The sequence below is a fragment of the Fistularia commersonii genome, chromosome 28 (genome assembly GCF_037954325.1).
Source record: "Fistularia commersonii isolate RoL2024-O1a breed Wild chromosome 28, RoL_Fcom_v1.0, whole genome shotgun sequence".
Lineage (NCBI taxonomy): Eukaryota > Metazoa > Chordata > Actinopteri > Syngnathiformes > Fistulariidae > Fistularia > Fistularia commersonii.
In genome coordinates this window covers 704,425-725,679 of record NC_141311.1, presented here as the reverse complement: position 1 = coordinate 725,679, position 21,255 = coordinate 704,425, and the positions used below count along the sequence as shown (strand labels likewise).

The window sequence follows — 21,255 nt, the reverse complement described above, 5'->3', positions numbered from 1 at the left end:
ACTGAGTTCATGAAGCTCAAGAGGAGCAGAAAGAAATGACGAGCCCGTTGAGAATCAAAGTGGCGGTCAGTCCCAGGAGAGACGCTCCTGACCGATCATTAAATCCCACCGCCATCCAAAAGAGCTCCGTTTATTCAAACATTAAAAGCGGTGACATAGAAAACCCTGGTCTGAGGATGGAGGGAACGGAAACCTGCACTCCGCTAGGAGGACCCAGTCCTTCCCGTCAGTCTCTCCGTTATCTTCTCTGCGTGATCTTGGAGAAGGTGTGGATCTCCGAGGTCAGCTGGTCAGAGCTTCGGAAGCGGCCGGGAGACGTTTCCCTGCCGCCTCTGCTTCCGGCTCGTCTTCGTCCCCGGAGGTCTCCTCGCTCCCCGAGCGATGGCCGCCGTTTGCTCTGACGCCGCCGCCGTTTTGCGGCGCTCCCTCAGCCGAGGCTTTCCCGGTCACGCCGACTTCCTCGTCGTCCTCCTCAGAAGGTCCGTCTGGATCCTGCTCCGACCCGCTGTCGCCGTCGTCCTCATCCCGACCTTCCTCCTGGCCTCCTCCTTCTCCCTCCTTCTGGATGATGAAGAGCGGCTCCAGCGTGGAGGTGTCCATGTCTTCCTGCTCGGCGCTGCAGAGGGTTTGGAAAACAACGAATTGGCTCATTTACCTTGGAAGAATGAAGGCGATGTCTCCGGCCATTACTTTAGAATATACACTGCTCTAAAAAATAAAGGGAACACTTAAAAAACACATCCTAGATCTAAATGAATGAAATATTCCTGTGAAATACTTTGCTCTTTACACAGTTGAATGTGCTGACAACAAAATCACACAAAAATGATCCATGGAAATCAATTGTATCAACCCATGGAGGTCTGGATTAGGAATCACACTCCAAATTAAAGTGTAAAAACAAACTCCAGGCTGATCCAACTTTGATGTAATGTCCTTAAAACAAGTCCAAATGAATCTGTGTTGCTTCCTGAGTGGACACTATGATTTCACACAAGTGTGATTGACTTGGAGTTACATTGTGTTGTTCAAGTGTTCCCTTTATTTTTTTGAGCAGTATATATATAAAAGAAAAACAAACAAAAAAAAAAAACAAAACATTTTTTAACAGTGTTTATCAGACTCGTCTGACATTTGCTGGTTGTCAAAACCTTCAAATGTCAAAACCAAGCTGGTTTTGAAGGCGAAAACCAGTTTTTCGCTTGTAACTTCACGTCCAGCTCATTCATGTGTGTCAGTACGTCCACAATAAAGGCTAAATCACAAAGCTAATCTGTGTCAATCAACTCAAATAGCTCCAAAAATGAAATGATCTCCTGTTTGAGCTCCCACATTCATTGATCCAATCATTCAATCATTCACATCAAGTATAAATTCTCACCAATCTTTGGCGGGCCGGATTAAAAAGACCAACGGGCCGGATGTGGCCCGCGGACCGAAGTTTGCCCGCCCCTGCTTTAGAATATATTATTTAAAAAACCCCAGCGTGAATAAATTAATAAATTGATTATTTGTGACAAGATGGAGGTCCCTGCGGATGTTTTCTTATTTCAAGAAATAAAAACAGGTCAATTAAAAGCTAATGCCTGCGGCCTCAGGGTTGCTGCGCAAAAGCGCTGCAGGCAAACTGGAGTCTTTGCAAGTGTTGTTTTGCGTCGGTGACATTGGGCTTCAGCTGCACGTCTAAATATGAATCGCTAAGGTGATGTGAAGAAAAAAAAAAAAGATCCAAACACCGGTTTTGTGGATGCACGCTCAGGTGAAACGCCTCTGTAACGGAAAAACGATTCGCCGATCTGCAGCTGAACCGTACAGACTTCCTAAGATAAATTTCTTGAGTTTCCGATAACTCGGTCGTCTCGACTCTCCGCCTGGGAAACCGTCGGCGTCGCCTGGCTCTCACCTGGCCGGCGATCCCGCCACTCTCATTTTCTGCCACATGTAGTCGAGGAACATGGACGCCTGCAGCAGCCGGCCGATCCTCTGCATGTGCCTCTCTGGGGGACGGAGAGCAGAGGCAAACACAAACGATGAGGTCTTGCAGGGGGTTTGACCTTTACGGCGCGGAATCGGGATTTAAGAAGATAATAGACGTCCGAAACGCAAAGAACCTGACCCGTGTAGGGAATGAGCCCCTCCAGGTGTGCGCGGGCGCCCTGGTACTGCAGCAGCTCCTCGGGCGGCAGCTGCGTGAGGAGCACCTGGAGGACGGCCTGGGCGTCCAGGCAGTTCCTGGCGTTGGTGTTCCACACCGCGCAGAAGCGGAGCAGCGACTCTGAGCAGAAGGGGAAGGGGTGAATGGAGAGGGAACAGAAATACGGGTGCGGTTAAAGCCAACGTTGGTGCCGATGCCCACAGAGTTCGGGGTTCACGCCGGGTCACGACATTTTTGTGCAAGAATTATGGAGAAAATTCCCGTCCTGCTCCCCTTCATCCCTCGGACGTGCCTTCAGACACGGCTGAGAATTGGGACGATCCTCAAACCCGGCGGGGATTAAAGTGTGAGACATTATGGTGTTTTTGGAAAGGTACCTTTCTGATCCAGCCGCAGCTTCAGCAGAGTATTCTGCAGCAGGTCGCAGCTGTTTTGGGACTGGCGGATTGCTGACAACGAAAACAAAAAAACACCGGTTACAAACAGAGGAGGAGGAGGACGGTTATCCATCGGCTCCAGGATCCGGATCACTTCGCCCGAGACGATCATTCGTCTGCGGAAACTGGACGGATTCTCATTTGCTACGGCAAACGCAGAATTCCTTGGCAGCGGCGGGGAGCACTGGGTTGAACCGTGACGGAGAGCAATGCGGTGGAACCTGGGAGACTAGTTTGCAATAAACAGTCCAAATAAAACCTGCACATTTGAAATGAAGCAGATTTCACACTCGACGCAGGCGGGGAGCTGCAGCTGCATCACAACAACCACGTACCGGGACCTGCAATTTGGGGAAATAAACAGATTTTCTATCATGTCCGGGCTGAAACGGCACTGATTATATATTACGTCTATTTTTTCCAGCGTCAGCCTGGATTGAATCTGCTCCGCCATAGAAAGTTAATCCTCAGACGCGTCCGCCGGAGCTACAGGCTTCTAGTAAACACAGACTGCTGAGTATTTATTTACGGCTGTCTGCGTTTGGATGGTGACGAGCGGACCGTCACGTTTGAGGATCACGACTTGAATCTGCGTTAGGAGGTGAAACACCACAGCCTAAAGCGAGCGAGCTTTACACACCCCGGGTGTGGAAACAATCAAAATCGCTAAAGGCACGAGGGGAAGAGCAGATTTAGCCTTTTCTTCATGGGCTTTGGACCGGATCGGTGGCATCCGACGTTCTTAGAAAGCGGAGAACCTCAAGATGTGATTTGGGGCTGAAGATGAGGGAGTCACATTGGCCACACGGTAAGAACATGGAGGACTTCAGGCACCTTTGATGACGCTGAGCACGGTGTGAGGCTGGTCCAGGGAGATGGCGAGCCCCAGGGCCTTCACATACTTCTTCTCGTGGAGCAGGTTGGACAACTCCTGCTGCCTTTTAGACACAAAACACACAAGATGCTTTCAGGAAAGCCGGCGCGACGTCAGAGATCCATCATGTCCTCAACCGGCGGTGCGGAAAGGTCACGACTGATCGAACAAAGACCGAACGTCATCGTTTACGCTGCTGGACACAAACGCAGATTGTCGGTTTCCGTCTTTTCTGAGAAATCCGGCTCTGCATGGCAACGATCCTGTGCCTCTACGGCCTCCGGATGGTTCGGACCTCCTGGAGGTCATCACAGGACGTTACTGAACCGGCTCCCCCACTATGAGGTGTCTCCTCCACCTTGGTTTGTTTACTCACAACTGATCTCACAGAATCATTCCTGTGTTTATGGTCTGAGAATGCCGGCGGTGTTTTGGCAGGAGATGAAATAGGACGCAAGCGACGCAGCGGGTTGGCGAGTGGCGGCTCCTCCCTGAGGTATCTTCTGCATTAGTGAGGTAGGCCGGAAAGCCTCTGCAGGCCGCCAGAGTCCGAGCGCCACCGCGGCCCGACCTTGACCTCCAGTCACGTCTAAGATTAACCTTCTCTTCAGTTCCCCGACCCGTTGTTCAGGCGTTCTCTCCGTGGCGACCCGTGTCTTCCCGACCTTTGACCCCGGGCCGGAGACAACGACTTACTTGAGTATCTGATCCTCTTGCTTGGCTTGTTCCTCGGCCAGCTCCGCTTCACTTACATCCTACGGGCCGACAAAAGAGAGGTGGTTTCAACATGAGTTTACACCAATTTCCTCGGCGTTCTTGGCGGACGCTGTTGTCACATGAACCGGAAAACCAAGTCATTTGAAGGTCAGGCTGGAGCAGCTCCTCTCTTCGTGGTCGGAGCTTCTTTAACTGGAGAAATCTGTCTGTTTTAACAAGGTGGGATTCATTCATTCTGCCACCACACATCTCAACCTTCAAGACTGAGGCACAGAGGAACCAAATGTAGAACTTTCTACCCCGCTTCCATCAGACTCCAGCTGAGGTGTTTATGACCTCTGGAGAACCAGCAGCACATCTACCAAGACCTGCAGAGGACCTTGGTGTTTTTGCTGGTCGATCTGATTCACGTCAAGCCGTTTACAGTCTCATCTACACCTCTGGACCACGGAGGGTCTCCATGAACCTCCTGCATGTGTTCGGACAGTTGGAGGAACCCCATGGAGACTCCGCTCAGAAAGGCCCCCGGTGGGAATCTAACCGGGGACCTTCTGGTTTGGAGCTGGAAGCTCTAACCGCTTCCCCAGATGAATTGTTGATACTCACGGTGTCATTGCAGATGAGGGACTCACAGGTCCTCCACAGGCCTCTTCACGTCTGAGAAGCTAAAACCTTTAAATGTGTGCTTCTGCTGAGCTTCTCCGCACACTTACCGTCCAAACCGTGATCTTGGAGTCGACGGAGCCCGTCACCATCCGGTCGTCCTTGTGGCTGACGTGGAGACCCCACACCTTGTCCTGGTGGGCGTCCAGCGTCTTCACACACTCGTTGGTCTTGATGGTCCACAGCTTCACCAGACCGTCGGAGCCGCTGAGGACGAAGGCGCAGAGTCAGCGGGACCCGAGTTGGACCAGGTCCACCTCCCAAGACCAGCTCAGACCAGCTGATGTACAAATGCAAACATCTAGAAACTTCACTGTTGCTTTACTGGAAATGTCAAAGTCCTTTTCTCCTACTTTGACCAATTTCTTTCTTCCCACCGACCGAAACCTTCTTGAATCATCTCCAGTTAAAGGACATTTTGCATTTTTCTGTCTTCCATGACCTGTTTTTCAGGCTCTCCAGGAGGCCCGCGTTCTGCCGCAGACACAAACACGTCACGGCGTGGGTTCACGGAGGTCCTTCTTCCTCCCGCCACGTACCTGCTGAGCAGCTGCGTCCCTCGGCTCACGAAGACCACCTTCAGAACGGACGCGTCGTGTCCTTCAAACGTCTGAGTGAAGACAAAGGAAAGGATCAGACAAACGTACGTCACCCCTTCGCCGGCCCACGGCGGGGATTCTGCAGGAATAATATCCAGATCCAAATTACAGGAAGGACATTTCACAACCAGTCACCCTCACACAGCATCCGTTCAATCATCTAGACCAGGTGTCGGCAGCCTTCGTCACTCAAAGAGACAATTCTAATTCTTCTTCTTCTTCTTCTTCTTCTTCTTTCGGCTTCTCCATCTAACCCTATTCTCTGGATCCTCCTCTCTCACACCAACTACCTTCATATCTTCTCTCACGACGTCCATAAATCTTCTCTTTGGTCTTCCTCCAGACCTCTTGCCTGGCAGCTTCACCTTCAGCAACCTTCTACCCAGATCTTCGCCATGGTTTGGACATGAACACTCCTTTGTTCATGTCCAAAACATCTCAATCATCACTTTGCTCAGTCATACATGTCCTGCACCCCTATGACAGATTCTTCTTCTTCTTCTTTCGGCTTTTCCCTTCAGGTGTCGCCACAGCAAGTCAACCTTCTCCATCTAACCCTATTCTCTGGATCCTCCTCTCTCACACCAACTACCTTCATATCTTCTCTCACGACGTCCACAAATCTTCTCTTTGGTCTTCCTCCAGACCTCCTGCCTGGCAGCTCCGATTCCAGCATCCGTCTACCAATATATTCTCTATCCCTCCTCTGTCCATGACCCAACCATCTCAGTCTGGTTTCTCTGACCTTCTCTCCAAAACATCTAACATGTGCCGTCCCTCTGATAGACTCATTCCTGATCCTCTCCATCCTGGTCACTCCCAAAGAGAACCTCAACATCTTCATCTCTGCAACCTCTAGTTCTGCCTGCTGTCTTTTGGTCATTGAAACAGTTTCTAGTCCAAACATCATCTCTGGTCTCACCACTGTCTTGTACACCTTTCCTTTTCTTCTGGCTGATGTTCTTCTTCTATCTCTTCGAACCCCTGACACTTTTCTCCGCCCATTCCAACTTGCTTGGACCGTCTCTTCACCTCTTTTCCACACTCTCCGTCGCTCTGGACTGTTGACCCCAAGTACCTGGAATCCTCCAGCTTCTTGATCTCCACTCCCTGTAGCCTCACCGTTCCACCTGAGTTCCTCTCATTCACACACATATATTCTGTCTTGCTGCGACTAACTTTCATTCCTCAGAGCCAATTGGACCCGTTAAAATGCCTTTATGCTATGGATAAACAAAATGTGTTGCTTTTTTTTTTTCTTTTTGTAAATCCACTGCAGAGGAAAAACATTGCAACAAAACATTTTGAACTCTGACATAAAAGACGTCGGGCTGAAGATTACTTTCAAGCAAAATACTCAACGTCCATTTGAGTCCGTCTTGTATTTACGAAAAAAAAAAAAGGGCCAAATTTAAATGATTCGGTGGCAGCAAACTAAAACTGCCGTCCTCTCTCTCTCTCTCTGTGCTGTCATCCTTTTACTACCACGTGCAGTTGTTTATTAAAAACATTTTTACACGTTCTATTTAGCTCCTACAAGAATAAAATGAAATAAATACTTGTTGATTATTTTCAAAAGCCGCAGAGAGCTGCAGGTTGCCGCCCCTGATCTGGACAATTTAGGGTCTCCAGTGAACCTCCAGCATGTTTGGACATCAGGAGGAACCAGAGGAACCCCAGGCAGACACGGGGAGAACATGCAGGCTCCACACCAGGGATCTTCTGGCTTTCGGGAGGTGGGGCTAACCAGTGCGCCCCCGTGCGCCGCCGACAAAACGGAAAATAATTTCCTTCCCTGGTAACAGAGGCGGAAACCGAGCGCTGTGCGGGTTCCCACCTTCAGGCAGCTGAAGTCTTGGAGGCTCCACAGTTTGCTGGTGCCGTCTGCAGAGGAGGACGCCAGCACCTGGTCCACCGGGGAGAAGCAGACGGCCCAGACGCCGCGGCGGTGGCCCCGAAACACCCCCAGCAGGGGGAGCGTCCGCCGCTCCGCCAGCGACCACAGCTTGGCGGTTCGGTCCTGCGAGCCGGACGCCAGCAGCTTGTCGTTGGGCGACACCGCCACGCCGTTTATGTCCTGGAGACGAGACCCGGGAGAAGACAGCTGCCTGAGGGCCGAGCCACATGTCCAGATGTCAACCTCTGAGGCCAAACATCTGGCGTCTTCTCTTTTACCTTGTCGTGGGCCTTCTCTGTGGCCCGGGGGGTCAGAGCCTGCAGCTCTGAGCCCGTCAGATCTGCAGGGAGATCCCACACCTTCACCGTGCAGTCCTGACTGCCGGACACCACAAAGGAAGCTTTCATCCTGGAAACACACACACACACACACACACACACACACATATGCAGTTACGATCACACAGACGCGTTGAAAGAGTTCCTCTCCTATGTTTGTCTTTCGAGAAAAAAAACATTTCAGTACATCACAGTAGCCGCCTGTGATTCCTGATAATCATGACTAATATAAATGAGATGTATTTTTAGTGGGTGGCAGCAAGACAGAATAAATGTGTGTGAATGAGAGGAACTCGGGTGGAACGGTGAGGCTACAGGGAGTGGAGATCAAGAAGCGGGAGGATCTCAGGTACTTGGGTGTGAGATCCTACAAGACAGTGGTGAGACCAGCGATGATGTTTGGACTAGAAACTGTTCCAATGACCAAAAGACAGCAGGCAGAACTAGAGGTTGCAGAGATGAAGATGTTGAGGTTCTCTTTGGGAGTGACCAGGATGGAGAGGATCAGGAACGAGTCTATCAGAGGAACAGCACATGTTAGATGTTTTGGAGAGAAGGTCAGAGATGGTTGGGTCATGGACAGAGGAGGGATAGTGAATATATTGGTAGATGGATGCTGGAATTGGAGCTGCCAGACAAGAGGTCTGGAGGAAGACCAAAGAGAAGGTTTATGGACGACGTGAGAGAAGATATGAAGGTAGTTGGTGTGAGAGAGGAGGATCCAGAGAATAGGGTGAGATGGAGAAGGTGGATTCACTGAGGCGACACCTGAAGGGAAAAGCCAAAAGAAGATGATTTGGTTGGACGGCTGTGTCTCCAATCAGAGAGCTGACGCCCCCCCAAGTGCTGTTGGCAAGGCAGTGTGTGTGTGTGTGTGTGTGTGTGTGTGTGTGAGTGAATGCTATCGAGTGTAAGGCATTCTGAAACATTTGACTGTTGCATCTCGATCCTGTCTCTCAGTTAGCATTTATGCTAATAACAATAGCAACGATGTCTTTTTCTCAAAGGTGCTAATGTGGACCAGCATAGCTAGTAGATTATATTTTCATTATATTAGTCATTTGGCAGATGCTTTTACCCAAAGCGACTTACAGTGGAGATGCCGAGGATCGAACCCAGGACCTCATACATGTGAAGCATGTGCTCTACCACTGAGCTGAGCTAAATGTTCACTTTTTGTTCATGCACATTTTGTTGACAGGAAGTGGCCGCCGTCTCCAGGCTAAGTTATTGCCATGTTTATTACAACGTTCACATCCCCTGTGGGGCCCAAACCCGGTGATGTTCTTAGCGTTTGCCTTGGAGAGCTCCGGCGCTCGCGCGTGTTCGAGTCAGCACGCTCGGATGTCTTACCTGGAGAAGCTAATGCTGCCCACGGCGTTGGCGTGGTTGGAGCCGTGCGCCACGCAGCGGATCTGACCGCTGTTGACGTCCATCCGCCACACCCGCACCGACCGGTCCTGCAGACAAACACACGGAGGATATTCGCCGTCTCCAAGGAACCGGACGCATAGCATGACGATTGACACCAGTCATTCAACAACCTAAATATTTCTCATTTTATTTCAGAAGAACCTGCTCTCTGTGGTTGTTATTTCTGTGAAAAAACTGGTAATGTGGTTAAAACAAAGATGGCACAAGCTGTATTTCATGGCGTCCGTGCACGCCGGCGCGCTCACCTTGGCGCAGCTGGCGAACAGGCAGCCCTTCTTGAAGACGTCCAGCGAGAGGACCGTATCTGCAGAAGATGAGCAGATAGAGGAGACGTGAAGCCATAACCTGTTCTTCCAGTGACCAACCCTTTCTTTCTTTACAAAAAGGAGAATGGACAGGAGTTGTTACAGTGTGTTGTGTTCATCTTTCAGTTTATAAAAGACATCTATTACCATTCGCTGGAAACAGCTGTCGGCGTTAAAACTACATTTCCACTTGTTTTTTGGGCAAATGACGCACAGAGAACACAATGGGGACTCCTTCCTGGAAACCCCGTTTGCACCTGCAGTCAAACCAGGCTGGAGAATTCAGATAGAAGGTTTATACGGGTATTCAAAAAAGAAAAAGAGTGAGTCATACGAGGGTGGACTGAAACCCGATCGCTCCCGAAACCCGTGGAAGGCCTGAGCGTGAGACTCTCCCTTCAAAGCAAAAACACATTCATGTCACATCAGGGGTAGTTTATCATTTACACGATTGCAAAACCAAAAGAGGGACATTGTTTCTGCAGGAGGGCCGCGAGTGACAACATACAATGGACAACAGACTCGCTGCGCTCACACAGCAGCAGCAGCAGCAGCGCTTTGATTTTTCTTTAAACTACCTTTTATGTCACAACATCTCGCTCTCTGATGTGATTATGCAGGTTTATAAACTGGAACCGACACCTTTCCGGAAAAAGTGACTTTTGCTTTTTAGTGACATATTTTAATGCCGGGGATAAACATGACCAACCATAAAAACCTATCTTTAACCTAAAAAAAACAAAAACTGTGCAATATTTCATTTCACTGTGCAATATTCAGAAACTGTGCAATATTTCATCTCATCTCATAAGAGCTACACTACAATTTTCACTACAATTTTCCCTTCTATCATTAGTATTATTGTGCACTCCTTACCTCACTTGTTACTAAGACACTTATAGTTTTATCACTGTTTACTAAGACACTTTATAGTTTCACTGAGACACTTTATAGTTTATAGTTTATTTTTAATACTAATTCTGCCTTTTCTTTTATTATTTATTACTCTTATATTTTCTGTAACTCTGGCACAGCAATTTCCTTCGGGATTAATAAAGTTGTTCTTATTCTTATTCTTATGTGTTAATTAACTCCAGGAATATTTACAGTTCCCGTCATCCAGGAAGTCCAGTGTAAAAACCAACACAGTAATGTAAGGGAAGAGGTTGCAGGTTCACGCGAGTCCCGTTTCTTGAGCGTAGACGAGGAGACGGCGCCACCTACTGGCCACTAACCCGTGTGTCCGTAGAGGATCTGGCAGGTGTTGGTGAGCAGCTCAAACACTTTGAGCTGACAGCTGTTGGTCGCCACGACGATGTGACTGTCGTCTTTGCCCAGGAATTTGACGTCCAGCACCTCGTCGTTGTAGCCCACGAACTGCAGGGCCGAGACACACACGTTACGCAAATCACGAGGATCCTCCAGTTTTATGCGAGGCCGCATTCATTCAGGCTTGAACGTCTGCGGGTTCTGATCCGCCTGGCATTTCCCCCGCCGTGTTGCCATGACGACCACAGCATCTTATATAGTCACTATTTCAGAATATGAGCCTGGTGGATGAAGCCAACCCACCTGCTGCTGGGAGGTGAGCGCGGGCAGCTGGTAGAACAGAACGTTGTGCTCGGCGGTGACCGTCACCAGTCTGTCGGAGGCCGGCAGGTGGAGCAGGTATGTGATGCTGCGGGGATCCTCCTGGCTCCTGGGGGCCTCGCTGAGGGCCTCGCTGAGGGTCTGGGTGTGGACGCAGCGGGCCGTGCTGGCCTCCCACACTCTCAACACGCCTGCACGGACCAAGAGTGGACTGAAGGAAAGATTCGGAATAAATGGGATTCTCGGAATCCGAGAGATACGAACCTTTGCTGCCGCCGGTGATGAAATGCAAGTCTTTGCTCTCCACGCCCAGCGGAGACATGTCCTTCTGGTCTGGAAGGATCACCACACCCTCCACGGCCTGCGAGCAAAGACCACACACACCTGCAACATCCCGATGCCGCAGAATACTGAAAGTGCGGAGTGTGAACCGCGCCTCTTCTCACAAGCGTTACCTCGTAGACGGGGACGGTTCTCTTGGCGGTTCGGGTCTTCAGATCCCAGACTGTGCAGATCTGGTCTCTTCCAGAACTGCGGACGAACACCGGGTCAGGAAACACGAAGCAGAGAAAACACCCCGACGGGAGCTCTGCACCAGCAGAACCACTGCACTCGTGCATGTTTTGTTCAGAAATAGCTGCAGATTTTTGTTTACGTTTGTATCAACGGAGGATTGTATGCAGGCATTTCCTTAGAATCACCACGCAGGGTGTTTGTCTCCCGTACCTGACCATGGTGCCTCCGTCGGGGCTGAAGCTGAGCGAGGTGACGGCGCTGTAGTGGCTCTTCAGAACACACACACACTGGCTGGACCGCAAGTCCCACACACGGATGCCGCAGTCGAGTGAGGACGAGAAGAGCTGCAGCTGGTCCGGGTCCGGGTGGAAGGCTACCAGACTGCACACACACACACACACACACAGAGTGAAATTATCCTTTTTCTTGTACAACTACTGAATCTCAGTTTTTATTTAGTTTTCATAGAAAGAAAGGGATATTTTCACTGTATTTTCACGACCAGAAGGCGCACTGTAATAAAAGGCGCAGTCTCAGTTATGTGTGCCATTACTGTAATTAACACAGATATAAGGCGCACCTGATTATAAGGCGTGGGTTGTATATACAATCCACGCCCACACTTCCCCTTTTAACGCTCTCATGGTGTCCTCTACTATGTCCACCTTACAACAACAACACACACACGCACAAGCATACAAGTGTGCGTATTTTAAATAGAGCGGGAGCTAAACTGAGTTTGGTTTTCACATTTTTTTTACAGGTAATCGTCATTAATCGAACCCATGGAAGTCCTGATCCTGTTTCTGGTTTGAACAGCTGCGCTAAATCTCCATCAAACATGCCAGGTTCACTTTCTTCACTGTCAGAGTCGCTTTCCTCGGAAACGATGCCGGCTTTTGCGAAAGCTGGAACAACAGTGCCGGCGGACACGTTAGCCCGAGCATCTGCAACCCAATGGCAAATTGTGGCGTAACTCGCCAGGCGCTGCCTTCCACTCTGAGTGAAACTGTTGTCTCCAAGAAGACTTTCCGTACCCCCGTTGTGCATCTCGCTACCATGCTGGTCCCCTTCTTCTGCACAGTGTGACTCACCGGGATGTGGAAAGTGAGCGGCACCTCGTCCATGTTAGTGACGTGTCTGGGCTGGATGTGTTTGGCGGCGATGTTTTCAGGGTTGTTAAAACAACCATGTTCTCCATCACGCACCTACCTGTTCTTTTATATACAATCAACGCCTGCACTTCCCCCTTTAACGTTCTCATGGTGTCCTCTAGTTCGTCTGCACATTTTGAAGAAAATCTCAGACTTTTATGTGCGCCTTATAGTCGTGAAAATACTGTATTTTAAAAAGTTCACTACACCATCATGATATTTTAATAAATGCAAATTCTTGAGCAAGTAGATAACTGATATAAAGGTTTAAGCTTTGAATTTCCCGTCATGTATATTAAACCCAAATAAAGGGCGCGGCAGACATGCTAATGAGAATATTCAAGTGCAAACTGATTTATGACGGTAAATCTTTGGACTTACTGCACGACGCCTGACGAGCCTTTGAGGTTGTGGGTGCAATACTGTTTCACAACATCCCATAGCTTTATGGTGCCATCGCAACCTCCTGCAGGCCAATAATGTGCATTGATAAAGGTGCGTTTTGAGCAGAAACAGGCAACATCTTTAGAGTCTGTGTCTGCTGACCTGTTGCCAAGAGTGTGGACGTGGGGTCAAAGGTCATACTGGCGACAGGAACGGTGTGAATGGCCCTCCAGGAACGTACACACTGTGTTTGTTTCCAGTCCCATTGCTTCAAAAGCAGAGCCCTGCTCGCGGTTACCAGCAGCTGCCGCCAAACAATGAAAAGTCACGCAAGTTCGTTGCTATTTATTGCGATTTTCATGCGCCGATCTGACATGCACGCGTACCTCGTCGTCACAGCTGAGAGCAAATGACGTGATGTCCTCTTGATCATCCTGAAATGAGGATATGGGCAGAAATGGATATAAAAGGGGATCAAGATGTGCAGAGTCTCGAAGGAAAGGAGATATTTTGGACCTACATGTTCAATTCTGTGGAGGACCTTTCCTGTGCTGATCTCCAAAACGATGACCAAAGATCCACAGATGCAGAAGATGTACTTTTCATCTTTGCTTATCTGAGTGATGAAACAAATGGTGACAGGAGAGAGTGGCAGCGGCGTATATCACAGACAATGTGCCGCTCATGAGGAGACCTCGGAAAGGAGAACGTTCCTCCCCTCACACCATGCGCCTCCTCAACTGTTGTGCTTCATCCTGATTGATACATGAACTCTTCCACACCGTGCACCTTACACTATACACCAACGGTCCAATCTTTTTGTACCAGGGACCGGTTAAAATAATAAAAACTTCTGTCAGTTCACAGTGTTTAATCTGAATACAACAATTACACTTCAATATAAGCTCCACCAGCAAACATAACGTACTGGAAATGCTTTTTTATAAGCAGTAACATGGCTGATGGAAAAGATTAATAATAAATAAGAAAAGGAAAGGTCCATCCATTTTCTGTCCCCGCTTTGTCCGACGCCACTCGATCCCTATCTTGGTCCTCCTCCTGCGCACTAAAACCATTAAAATTGTCTTCTTCAGTGTTGGAATTGAAAGGCCTCGAAAACTGACAGTAATTTCATCGGTCCCATGTGACGAGGCTAAATGTTTTTGCTGCGTGAAGCTCGTTAGCTCAAGAAAAAAAATCCATAAATTAGCCGCATCATTGTTTCAGCCACAGTGTTCAGAGTGTTGGGAAAAAGTAGCGGCTAATGATCAGTAAATTATAAGAAGTGCGTCAGTAAGGCGAAGGCGCAAACTGTCGTTTTTCAAAATAAGATCCGGTAGGTCTAATGAAAAAAAAACTATCATTTGTATCAAAAAAGATTTTCTTTGCGGACCAAATGATCCACAGACCGGTACCGTTCCACTGCTATACACCAAGCATCTTGCACTCCACTCTACACCAGGCACCTTATCACACTGCACATCACACACCTTCAATACAAGGTACGCGATGCATCTTACACTAGACCCCATACGACTTGAAATAGTGTGGCATTTTAACAGTGCTGTATTCTGCTGGTATTTATGGCACTGAGGTTCGTGGATTCTGCTGGGGAGAGATTTTCCTCTCAGGGATGAATAAAATTCCTACCTAACTACGTAAGCAATGTTGACAGGAGACTAAGATTGCACATCAGCATTCAGGGAGTCCCCATACTATGTGCCACCATCTATTCGTAGCCAACAAGACAAGCAAGAACCCTTTGACACCATAACAGCTGAAGTCTATTTCTGCCAATGCGTCGATCTGTTTCTGCCTGCTCAGTAAATGTGTGAAAGTCCTTTACAAACTTTCTAAAATGGTTCACTTGTAAAATGATCTGAAGATAAAAGTCTGACAGAGATGGTTTAGACATGGACAGGGGAAGGTGGCTGAGGTTGGAACCGTTGGGCGGAGATTCATGGATGGAGTGACAGGAAGAGGAGGACATTTGTTGGTTAGTTGGTGTGAGAAAGGAGGGTGAGATGGAGGCAGTTAATTGACTGTGGAGGAGATGGAGGCAGATGATTGACTGTGGAGATCCTGAAGGGAGCAGCACACAGGACAAGGAGAACAGTGCTACCCTTTTCAATCCTTACGGCGCAGATGAGCGAATATTTACTAAAGAAAATATGTGAATAAATGACAGCTCACCTGTACTTTCCCTCCTTTGTAGAATGGCTCGATGGTGCTGGAAGCGGCGTAGCTGCAGCCGGGAAACAGACGACAGTGAGATGTAGCAACAACATGTAGCTTAGCACGTCGCTTGCTTAAAACTTACTTCGTCTTGAATTGAAGGCTTGCCATCTTTCTTTTATTCAGTTCGAGTTCCACGAACAAACCGAAGCTTGTCCTCGGCAGATATAGAAATATAAATGGTATAGTGAGATTCTCAGTTCCCACGCTGGACGAAGTCAACACATCGTCCCCGCATGTTGTTCGGTGCGTCGCATAGATTATACGTCATCGGAGCGCACGGCGCCCTGATTGGTCAGTTTACTTCCGGTCGCGGTGAGGCTCCCCGTCGATAATTAAATAGACGTTTATCGCGTAAATAAAGTAAATTGACCGCTTAAAAAGAAAGGAAATTTAGAATTATATTTTACGTGAAGGTATAGAAATAAAATAATTGTTCCATTTATTTTTTTCAACTTTAATTTAAAACCTTTAACAAGCGTTTCGTGTGCGGAGGCGGCGGTTTCATACTAGAACCGCAGGGAAAGGACGCGCTCCAGAATGGCAGCCATTCTCTCCCTCCATATGTAATATTTACTGTTGTCACACACACACACACACACACACACACACAAGCACACACAAGCACGCGCACGCCCACCCCCGCAATGTTTTGTCAGGAATGTTCATGTGTATGTGTTTTGCATTGATAACCTGGGTGTGTGCTCAGGGGCCGACATGTGAATGGACCGATATGGAGTAACAGAGCACCGGGAATGGAAACACGGTGACGAGAGGGGATCGTTATGGTGAGTGGAGGAGCCTCGATATTTGTTTTTAAGTTTTTATTTGTAAATAGAGGTTTTATAGAGAACGTCTATGTGTGTGTTTGTGTATGCTTGAAATTTAACACGAGAACAAAACTCATTGTTCTTAACTCGAGATCAAACTACCATCACTCACAGTGTATTTTAATCGTAATTTTAAAACTAACAGGAAAATTAACATTATGAAATCAATGTCAAATTTGATCCGTTTTTTAAAACCATTTGGTATTTACTTTTGTTCAAAGGAAAAAAAAGACAGATATTCTGAGTCCTGCTTTAATTTAATCATGTGATCAGTCATATGACTTTCCAGAACAATTCTATTTTGTCACCTTCCCCCTTTATGCCGAAATTCTCCGGGCCAGTTATAAACTGCTGTAGAGACTGTGAGTTATTCACATTATAAAACATGAAGTGTGACAGTAGGTATTTACCAAAATCTACTAACTCTGGCTTTGAAACACCCTTCCAGGCAGACCCAGAGGTGTCCTCACAGAGTGGAGGCTATGATGTGGAGCTGTTTGTGGATACGCCAGACTATGATCTGATCTGCACCATATGCCAAGGCGTCCTCAGGTGTCCAGTGAGAGCTGCGTGCCACCATATCTTCTGCAAGAAATGCATATTGCAGTGGCTGAAGAGGTACGCATCGGGACAGCGCTAGATAACAATAAAGGAAACTGCAATATATTATGGGGGAAGAGGATTGGCGTATTTTGTCGTCCGCAGGCAGGAGACCTGCCCCTGCTGCAGGAAGCCCGTCAACCCAAGCTTGATCTTTGTGATGTTCAAACTGAGCAAGTCCATCGGGCGCATGAAAATCAAGGTAGGAATAAGGCCACAGATTAAAGGTTTTCTTCATAGAAAATTACATTTCACGTCCTTTATTAGCATTCTCAAGTGATGCCATTTTTTTCTGATTATATCAAGACCACTACTGTAGGTCTGGTCTGAGTCAATATGACCCGCTGCTCCATTATCTCCACGAGAGGTTCATCAACTTTTGACCTTTTCTGTCATATGAAAGCAAAATGTTTGATATTTACAAAGGCACCGAATGATTATAAATCCTAAATATCATTTTGAAGCAGACGTGTTTGACACAGAGAGGGTTCAGCCATTGTATTCATGAGTTATGTTTGTCAGAAAATGCGCTTGATTGTTTAGATGCTCTAATTTCTGTCGTCCGTTCAGTTTATCTGTTCATGTGCCGTGAGTAGCGTGAGTAGCCGACTGCTTTCCGATCCTGCTTTGTGACCGCGTCGTTCTCTTACAGTGTAAGAATGAGATCCGGGGATGTAACGACACCTTCCCCCTCTCGGAGCAGTACTGCCACAGCATGAGCTGCTTGTTCGAGCTCATCCCTTGCCCCTACCAGGGCTGCCGCGCTCAGCTTCTCCGCAGAGATCTTGACACCCACACGCGCCACTGTGAACACTGGCGGCAGCCCTGCCACATGGGCTGCGGTACCATACTCTCCCATCGCAACCAGGCCCAGCACAACTGCTACAAGCAGCTCAGGCAGGAGTACGAGGCCAGGCAGAGGAACCACAGGGCGATCGCCACGGCGCTGCAGAGGAAGATGAGGAGGATGCAGAGCACCATGGCGCATATGAAGAGGCAGATAGGTCTCATCTGCGAGAGCTTGGAGGTGATGGACGACCTGCACGAGGTGGAGGAGGAGGACATGGGAGAGAGCAGCGGGGGCTCCTCCGGGACGCAAAGTAATAACAACAGCAACTGTTGAGAGAAAACTCAGTTTCTGCTGTGCATTATCTCTGCACATGTTCCTTTCTCTGGTGTTGAGTGTTTGGATAGACCGGTAAACTGAATGCATTTGTAACAATTTTTGCTATTTCACTGATACTTTTTGTCAATAAAACTTTTTTAAAATGATTTCTCGCACATAATTTGGAGCATTCACGGGAGCCCCGTGTTTTTCTTTGCTGGCTGCAAACAAAGTACCGGCAATCGTCTCCTCAGACCGCCTGTTATAAGCCTTTATGAATTTTGCACACACACACCAGCACACACATACATACACTGTCTATTCCGCATGTTGAAATATAGCTGTAAGCGTGAATAAAAGTGTTTTACTTGTGCATTTGTGACTAGTTATACAGTCTCTTTGCAGAATTGTACAATTATCAAAAGAAATAAGTGATTCTCAAAGGTATTAACTGGGGTATAAACAAACCTTGAAATTACATCACACATTACACTTAACCCTATACTGCCCCCCCCCCCCCAAAAAAAAACAAAAAACAAAAGGAACACTTAAACAAAATGTAACTCCCAAGTCCATCACACTCGTGTGACACCAAACCATCCACTAAGGAAGCATCACTGATTCAGTTAGACTTAAGGACAGTACATCAACGTGTTGTGTGTTTTTACACTTTCATTTTGAGTGTAACTCCAAATCCACACCTCCACGGGTTCATACATTTGATTTCCATTTATCATTGTTGTGTGATTTTGTTGTTAGCACATTCAACAATATAATATAATATAATATAATATAATATAATAATATTTTAGTGTTCCCTTTATGTGTGTAAAACGTATAAAATTCGGTGAGGAATAATTCAAAGAATAACACACTGGAGTTGATGCAATCAAATCATCCATGGTTTTCTGATATTGATTAGGACGAAAAGGAAAAGCAAACTCACCGGTGTTGTATAAAAGGAATGTTTAAAAAGGCTAGAAAACGCTTATTACGGTGTTTATTTCCAGCCAAGGTACCTGTTAGAAACACAAGCACTTGTGGTGCAATTACAGATGTGTCCACTAGAGGCAGCAAACCGCGGGCGCCCGCTGCTGAAATATCGCGATAGTTCACGTGAATAAAAACCGGCGGAGCCTCGCGGCCGGCCTTCTTCCTATTGTAACGATCACGTAAGTCCATCCTGTCTTGTACACTGGGATTGAAATCCAGTCTAATCTCACGCATCCGCCGCTGAATACGGTTTTATTTTTCCGTGAGATTAAGAAAGAACGTGGATGTTCACTAACGGACGTGATTTGCGGCCAAAATCGAGTAAAATTGGAGAAAAAGACGTGGAAGCGCTCACCTCCGTCCCCATCATGGCGGCGATGCTCGGGTTGACACCGGGGAGAGCCGTTTAGCTGCTAAGCTAGCTGATCATTCTGTGTAATTACTGTTTAATAAACCTTTTTTTTATCTCTCCAGCAAATGGCGGACGACGCCGGTGGTAGAGGAGGTTTCCGTGGAGGCTTCGGCGCCCGTGGCCGCGGTCGTGGACGCGGGAGAGGCCGCGGCAGGGGCCGCGGTGCTCGGGGAGGGAAAGCCGAGGACAAGGAGGTTCGTTTCACGATCCAGAAGCTGAAAGAGAAAAATCCTGTCAGGATTTTTACAGGAAGAGAGAATAACTGATCTGTGTGTTCGTCCCCCCGTGGCAGTGGGTGCCCGTCACCAAGCTGGGCCGCCTGGTCAAAGACATGAAGATCAAGTCCCTGGAGGAGATCTACCTGTACTCTCTGCCCATCAAGGTTAGCATGCAACGTTAATATACATAAAATAACAATTAGCACGGCCGCATTATCAGCTAAAGACAAAGCTTCATACATCTTAAAGGTTTTGTCTTCTGTAGATAAAATTATAAAGCTTTCAATCTTTTGGATTTTCCTGTTAATACCGTTAACATTTCTTTGCTCGGTTGATGTGTAGATGCAAGAATGTGAAGATGTAAGAATGCGCTTATTTTGCTTACTATCTGACTTCATGATAGGCACCAACATAGGACTACCGGAATTACATTTTACGAGGAAACATGTTTTTTGGATGCACCTATGACAAATTTTTCCAGCCGTTTTATGTATATGATGTTATCACACCTGGGATCTGTATACACGAACCGTTGTCATGTTTAATAGTGACATGAACTGAATGAAGTAAAAATGAAGCGTTTTGTTTCCTGACGTGAGCTGTAATATCTTGTCTCGTTCCTGCAGGAGTCTGAAATCATTGACTTCTTCCTGGGCTCTGGTCTGAAAGATGAGGTGCTCAAGATCATGCCTGTCCAGAAGCAGACCAGGGCTGGTCAGCGCACCAGGTTCAAGGTGAGTGTCCGAGATCGAAGGAAGGCGGGTGGCTGCTGGGCGTTCCTGTTAGTTTTCTCAGTTTTGATGATCGTTTTTTTTTTAATGATTTTCCTGACAGGCCTTCGTTGCCATCGGGGACTACAACGGCCACGTGGGTCTGGGTGTGAAGTGCTCCAAAGAGGTGGCCACCGCCATCCGCGGAGCCATCATCCTAGCCAAGCTGTCGATTGTCCCGGTCAGGAGAGGTTATTGGGGTAACAAGATCGGCAAGCCCCACACCGTGCCCTGCAAGGTGACGGGCCGCTGCGGCTCCGTCCTGGTGCGTCTCATCCCGGCTCCCCGCGGTACCGGCATCGTGTCCGCTCCTGTGCCCAAGAAGCTTCTCATGATGGCCGGTATCGACGACTGTTACACGTCTGCGAGGGGCTGCACCGCCACCCTTGGCAACTTTGGTGAGATTCTCTTTTTATACCGGGCCTTTTACTTTTCTCCTCGCTCTGCCCAGCTTCACCTAACAAGTGGTGCAGTTGTCGTTATCAGGAGAGAAAGAAACGAGACGGATATGCACGGCAGAAAGACTCTCCTGTGGTCTCTTCTGTTCCCTTGTCTGTGCTCGACATTTGTCCCTGCAGCAAGTAGCTTCATTAGATTAACATCTCCCTTAAATGACCCTTCACAGCCAAGGCGACGTTCGATGCCATCTCCAAGACCTACAGCTACCTGACCCCCGATCTCTGGAAGGAGACAGTCTTCACAAAGTCCCCCTATCAGGTCAGTTTGCACCTAATCTAAACTACAAAGAATCTTAAGGCAGTGAAGTTGATTTTTAATAGGAAGGTTTGTTTTGCAGGAGTTCACAGACCACCTGGCGAAGACCCACACCAGGGTGTCTGTGCAGCGCGGCCAGGCAGTCCAGGCAGCTTCCTCCTAAGCTTTTTTACACTGGAATGCTTGTAATAAACATTCTGGAAAAGACACTTTGAATGTTGAGTTACTTGCCGGGCTGTTCTCTCTGAATCGAGTGCTCGAGCTTCACCGTTCCCTGACTGAAAAGTATTTGATTTAGAATCAGAGCTGCAAGGG

The 21,255-nt window shown here is 47.9% G+C and overlaps 3 protein-coding genes across 3 annotated transcripts; 2 read left to right on the top strand and 1 right to left on the bottom strand.

Annotated features, from left to right (window-relative positions):
• Nucleotides 1–114: 114 nt before the first annotated feature.
• Nucleotides 115–15,541, bottom strand: tbl3 (transducin beta like 3). Its single transcript, XM_086176542.1, has 23 exons — nt 15,384–15,541; nt 15,257–15,308; nt 13,584–13,679; nt 13,450–13,497; nt 13,226–13,367; nt 13,061–13,145; nt 11,736–11,906; nt 11,465–11,540; nt 11,274–11,370; nt 10,992–11,200; nt 10,655–10,796; nt 9,360–9,418; nt 9,034–9,140; nt 7,621–7,750; nt 7,283–7,522; nt 5,386–5,456; nt 4,897–5,053; nt 4,163–4,221; nt 3,427–3,530; nt 2,533–2,604; nt 2,117–2,275; nt 1,904–1,997; nt 115–616 (listed from the first exon to the last, which is right to left on the bottom strand). Exons 1-23 carry the CDS (start codon nt 15,407–15,409, stop codon nt 283–285), a joined length of 2,730 nt encoding a protein of 909 aa, XP_086032668.1. The 5' UTR covers nt 15,410–15,541; the 3' UTR covers nt 115–282.
• A 407-nt stretch (nt 15,542–15,948) lies between these two features.
• On the top strand, nt 15,949–18,000 carry rnf151 (ring finger protein 151). Its single transcript, XM_086176540.1, has 4 exons — nt 15,949–16,086; nt 16,577–16,746; nt 16,834–16,930; nt 17,381–18,000. Exons 1-4 carry the CDS (start codon nt 16,084–16,086, stop codon nt 17,849–17,851), a joined length of 741 nt encoding a protein of 246 aa, XP_086032666.1. The 5' UTR covers nt 15,949–16,083; the 3' UTR covers nt 17,852–18,000.
• A 904-nt stretch (nt 18,001–18,904) lies between these two features.
• rps2 (ribosomal protein S2) lies at nt 18,905–21,149 on the top strand. Its single transcript, XM_086176538.1, has 7 exons — nt 18,905–19,005; nt 19,301–19,432; nt 19,531–19,620; nt 20,083–20,190; nt 20,291–20,624; nt 20,852–20,943; nt 21,023–21,149. The coding sequence occupies exons 2-7, from the start codon at nt 19,304–19,306 to the stop codon at nt 21,101–21,103; spliced, it is 834 nt and encodes a 277-aa protein (XP_086032664.1). The 5' UTR covers nt 18,905–19,005; nt 19,301–19,303; the 3' UTR covers nt 21,104–21,149.
• Nucleotides 21,150–21,255: the final 106 nt, after the last annotated feature.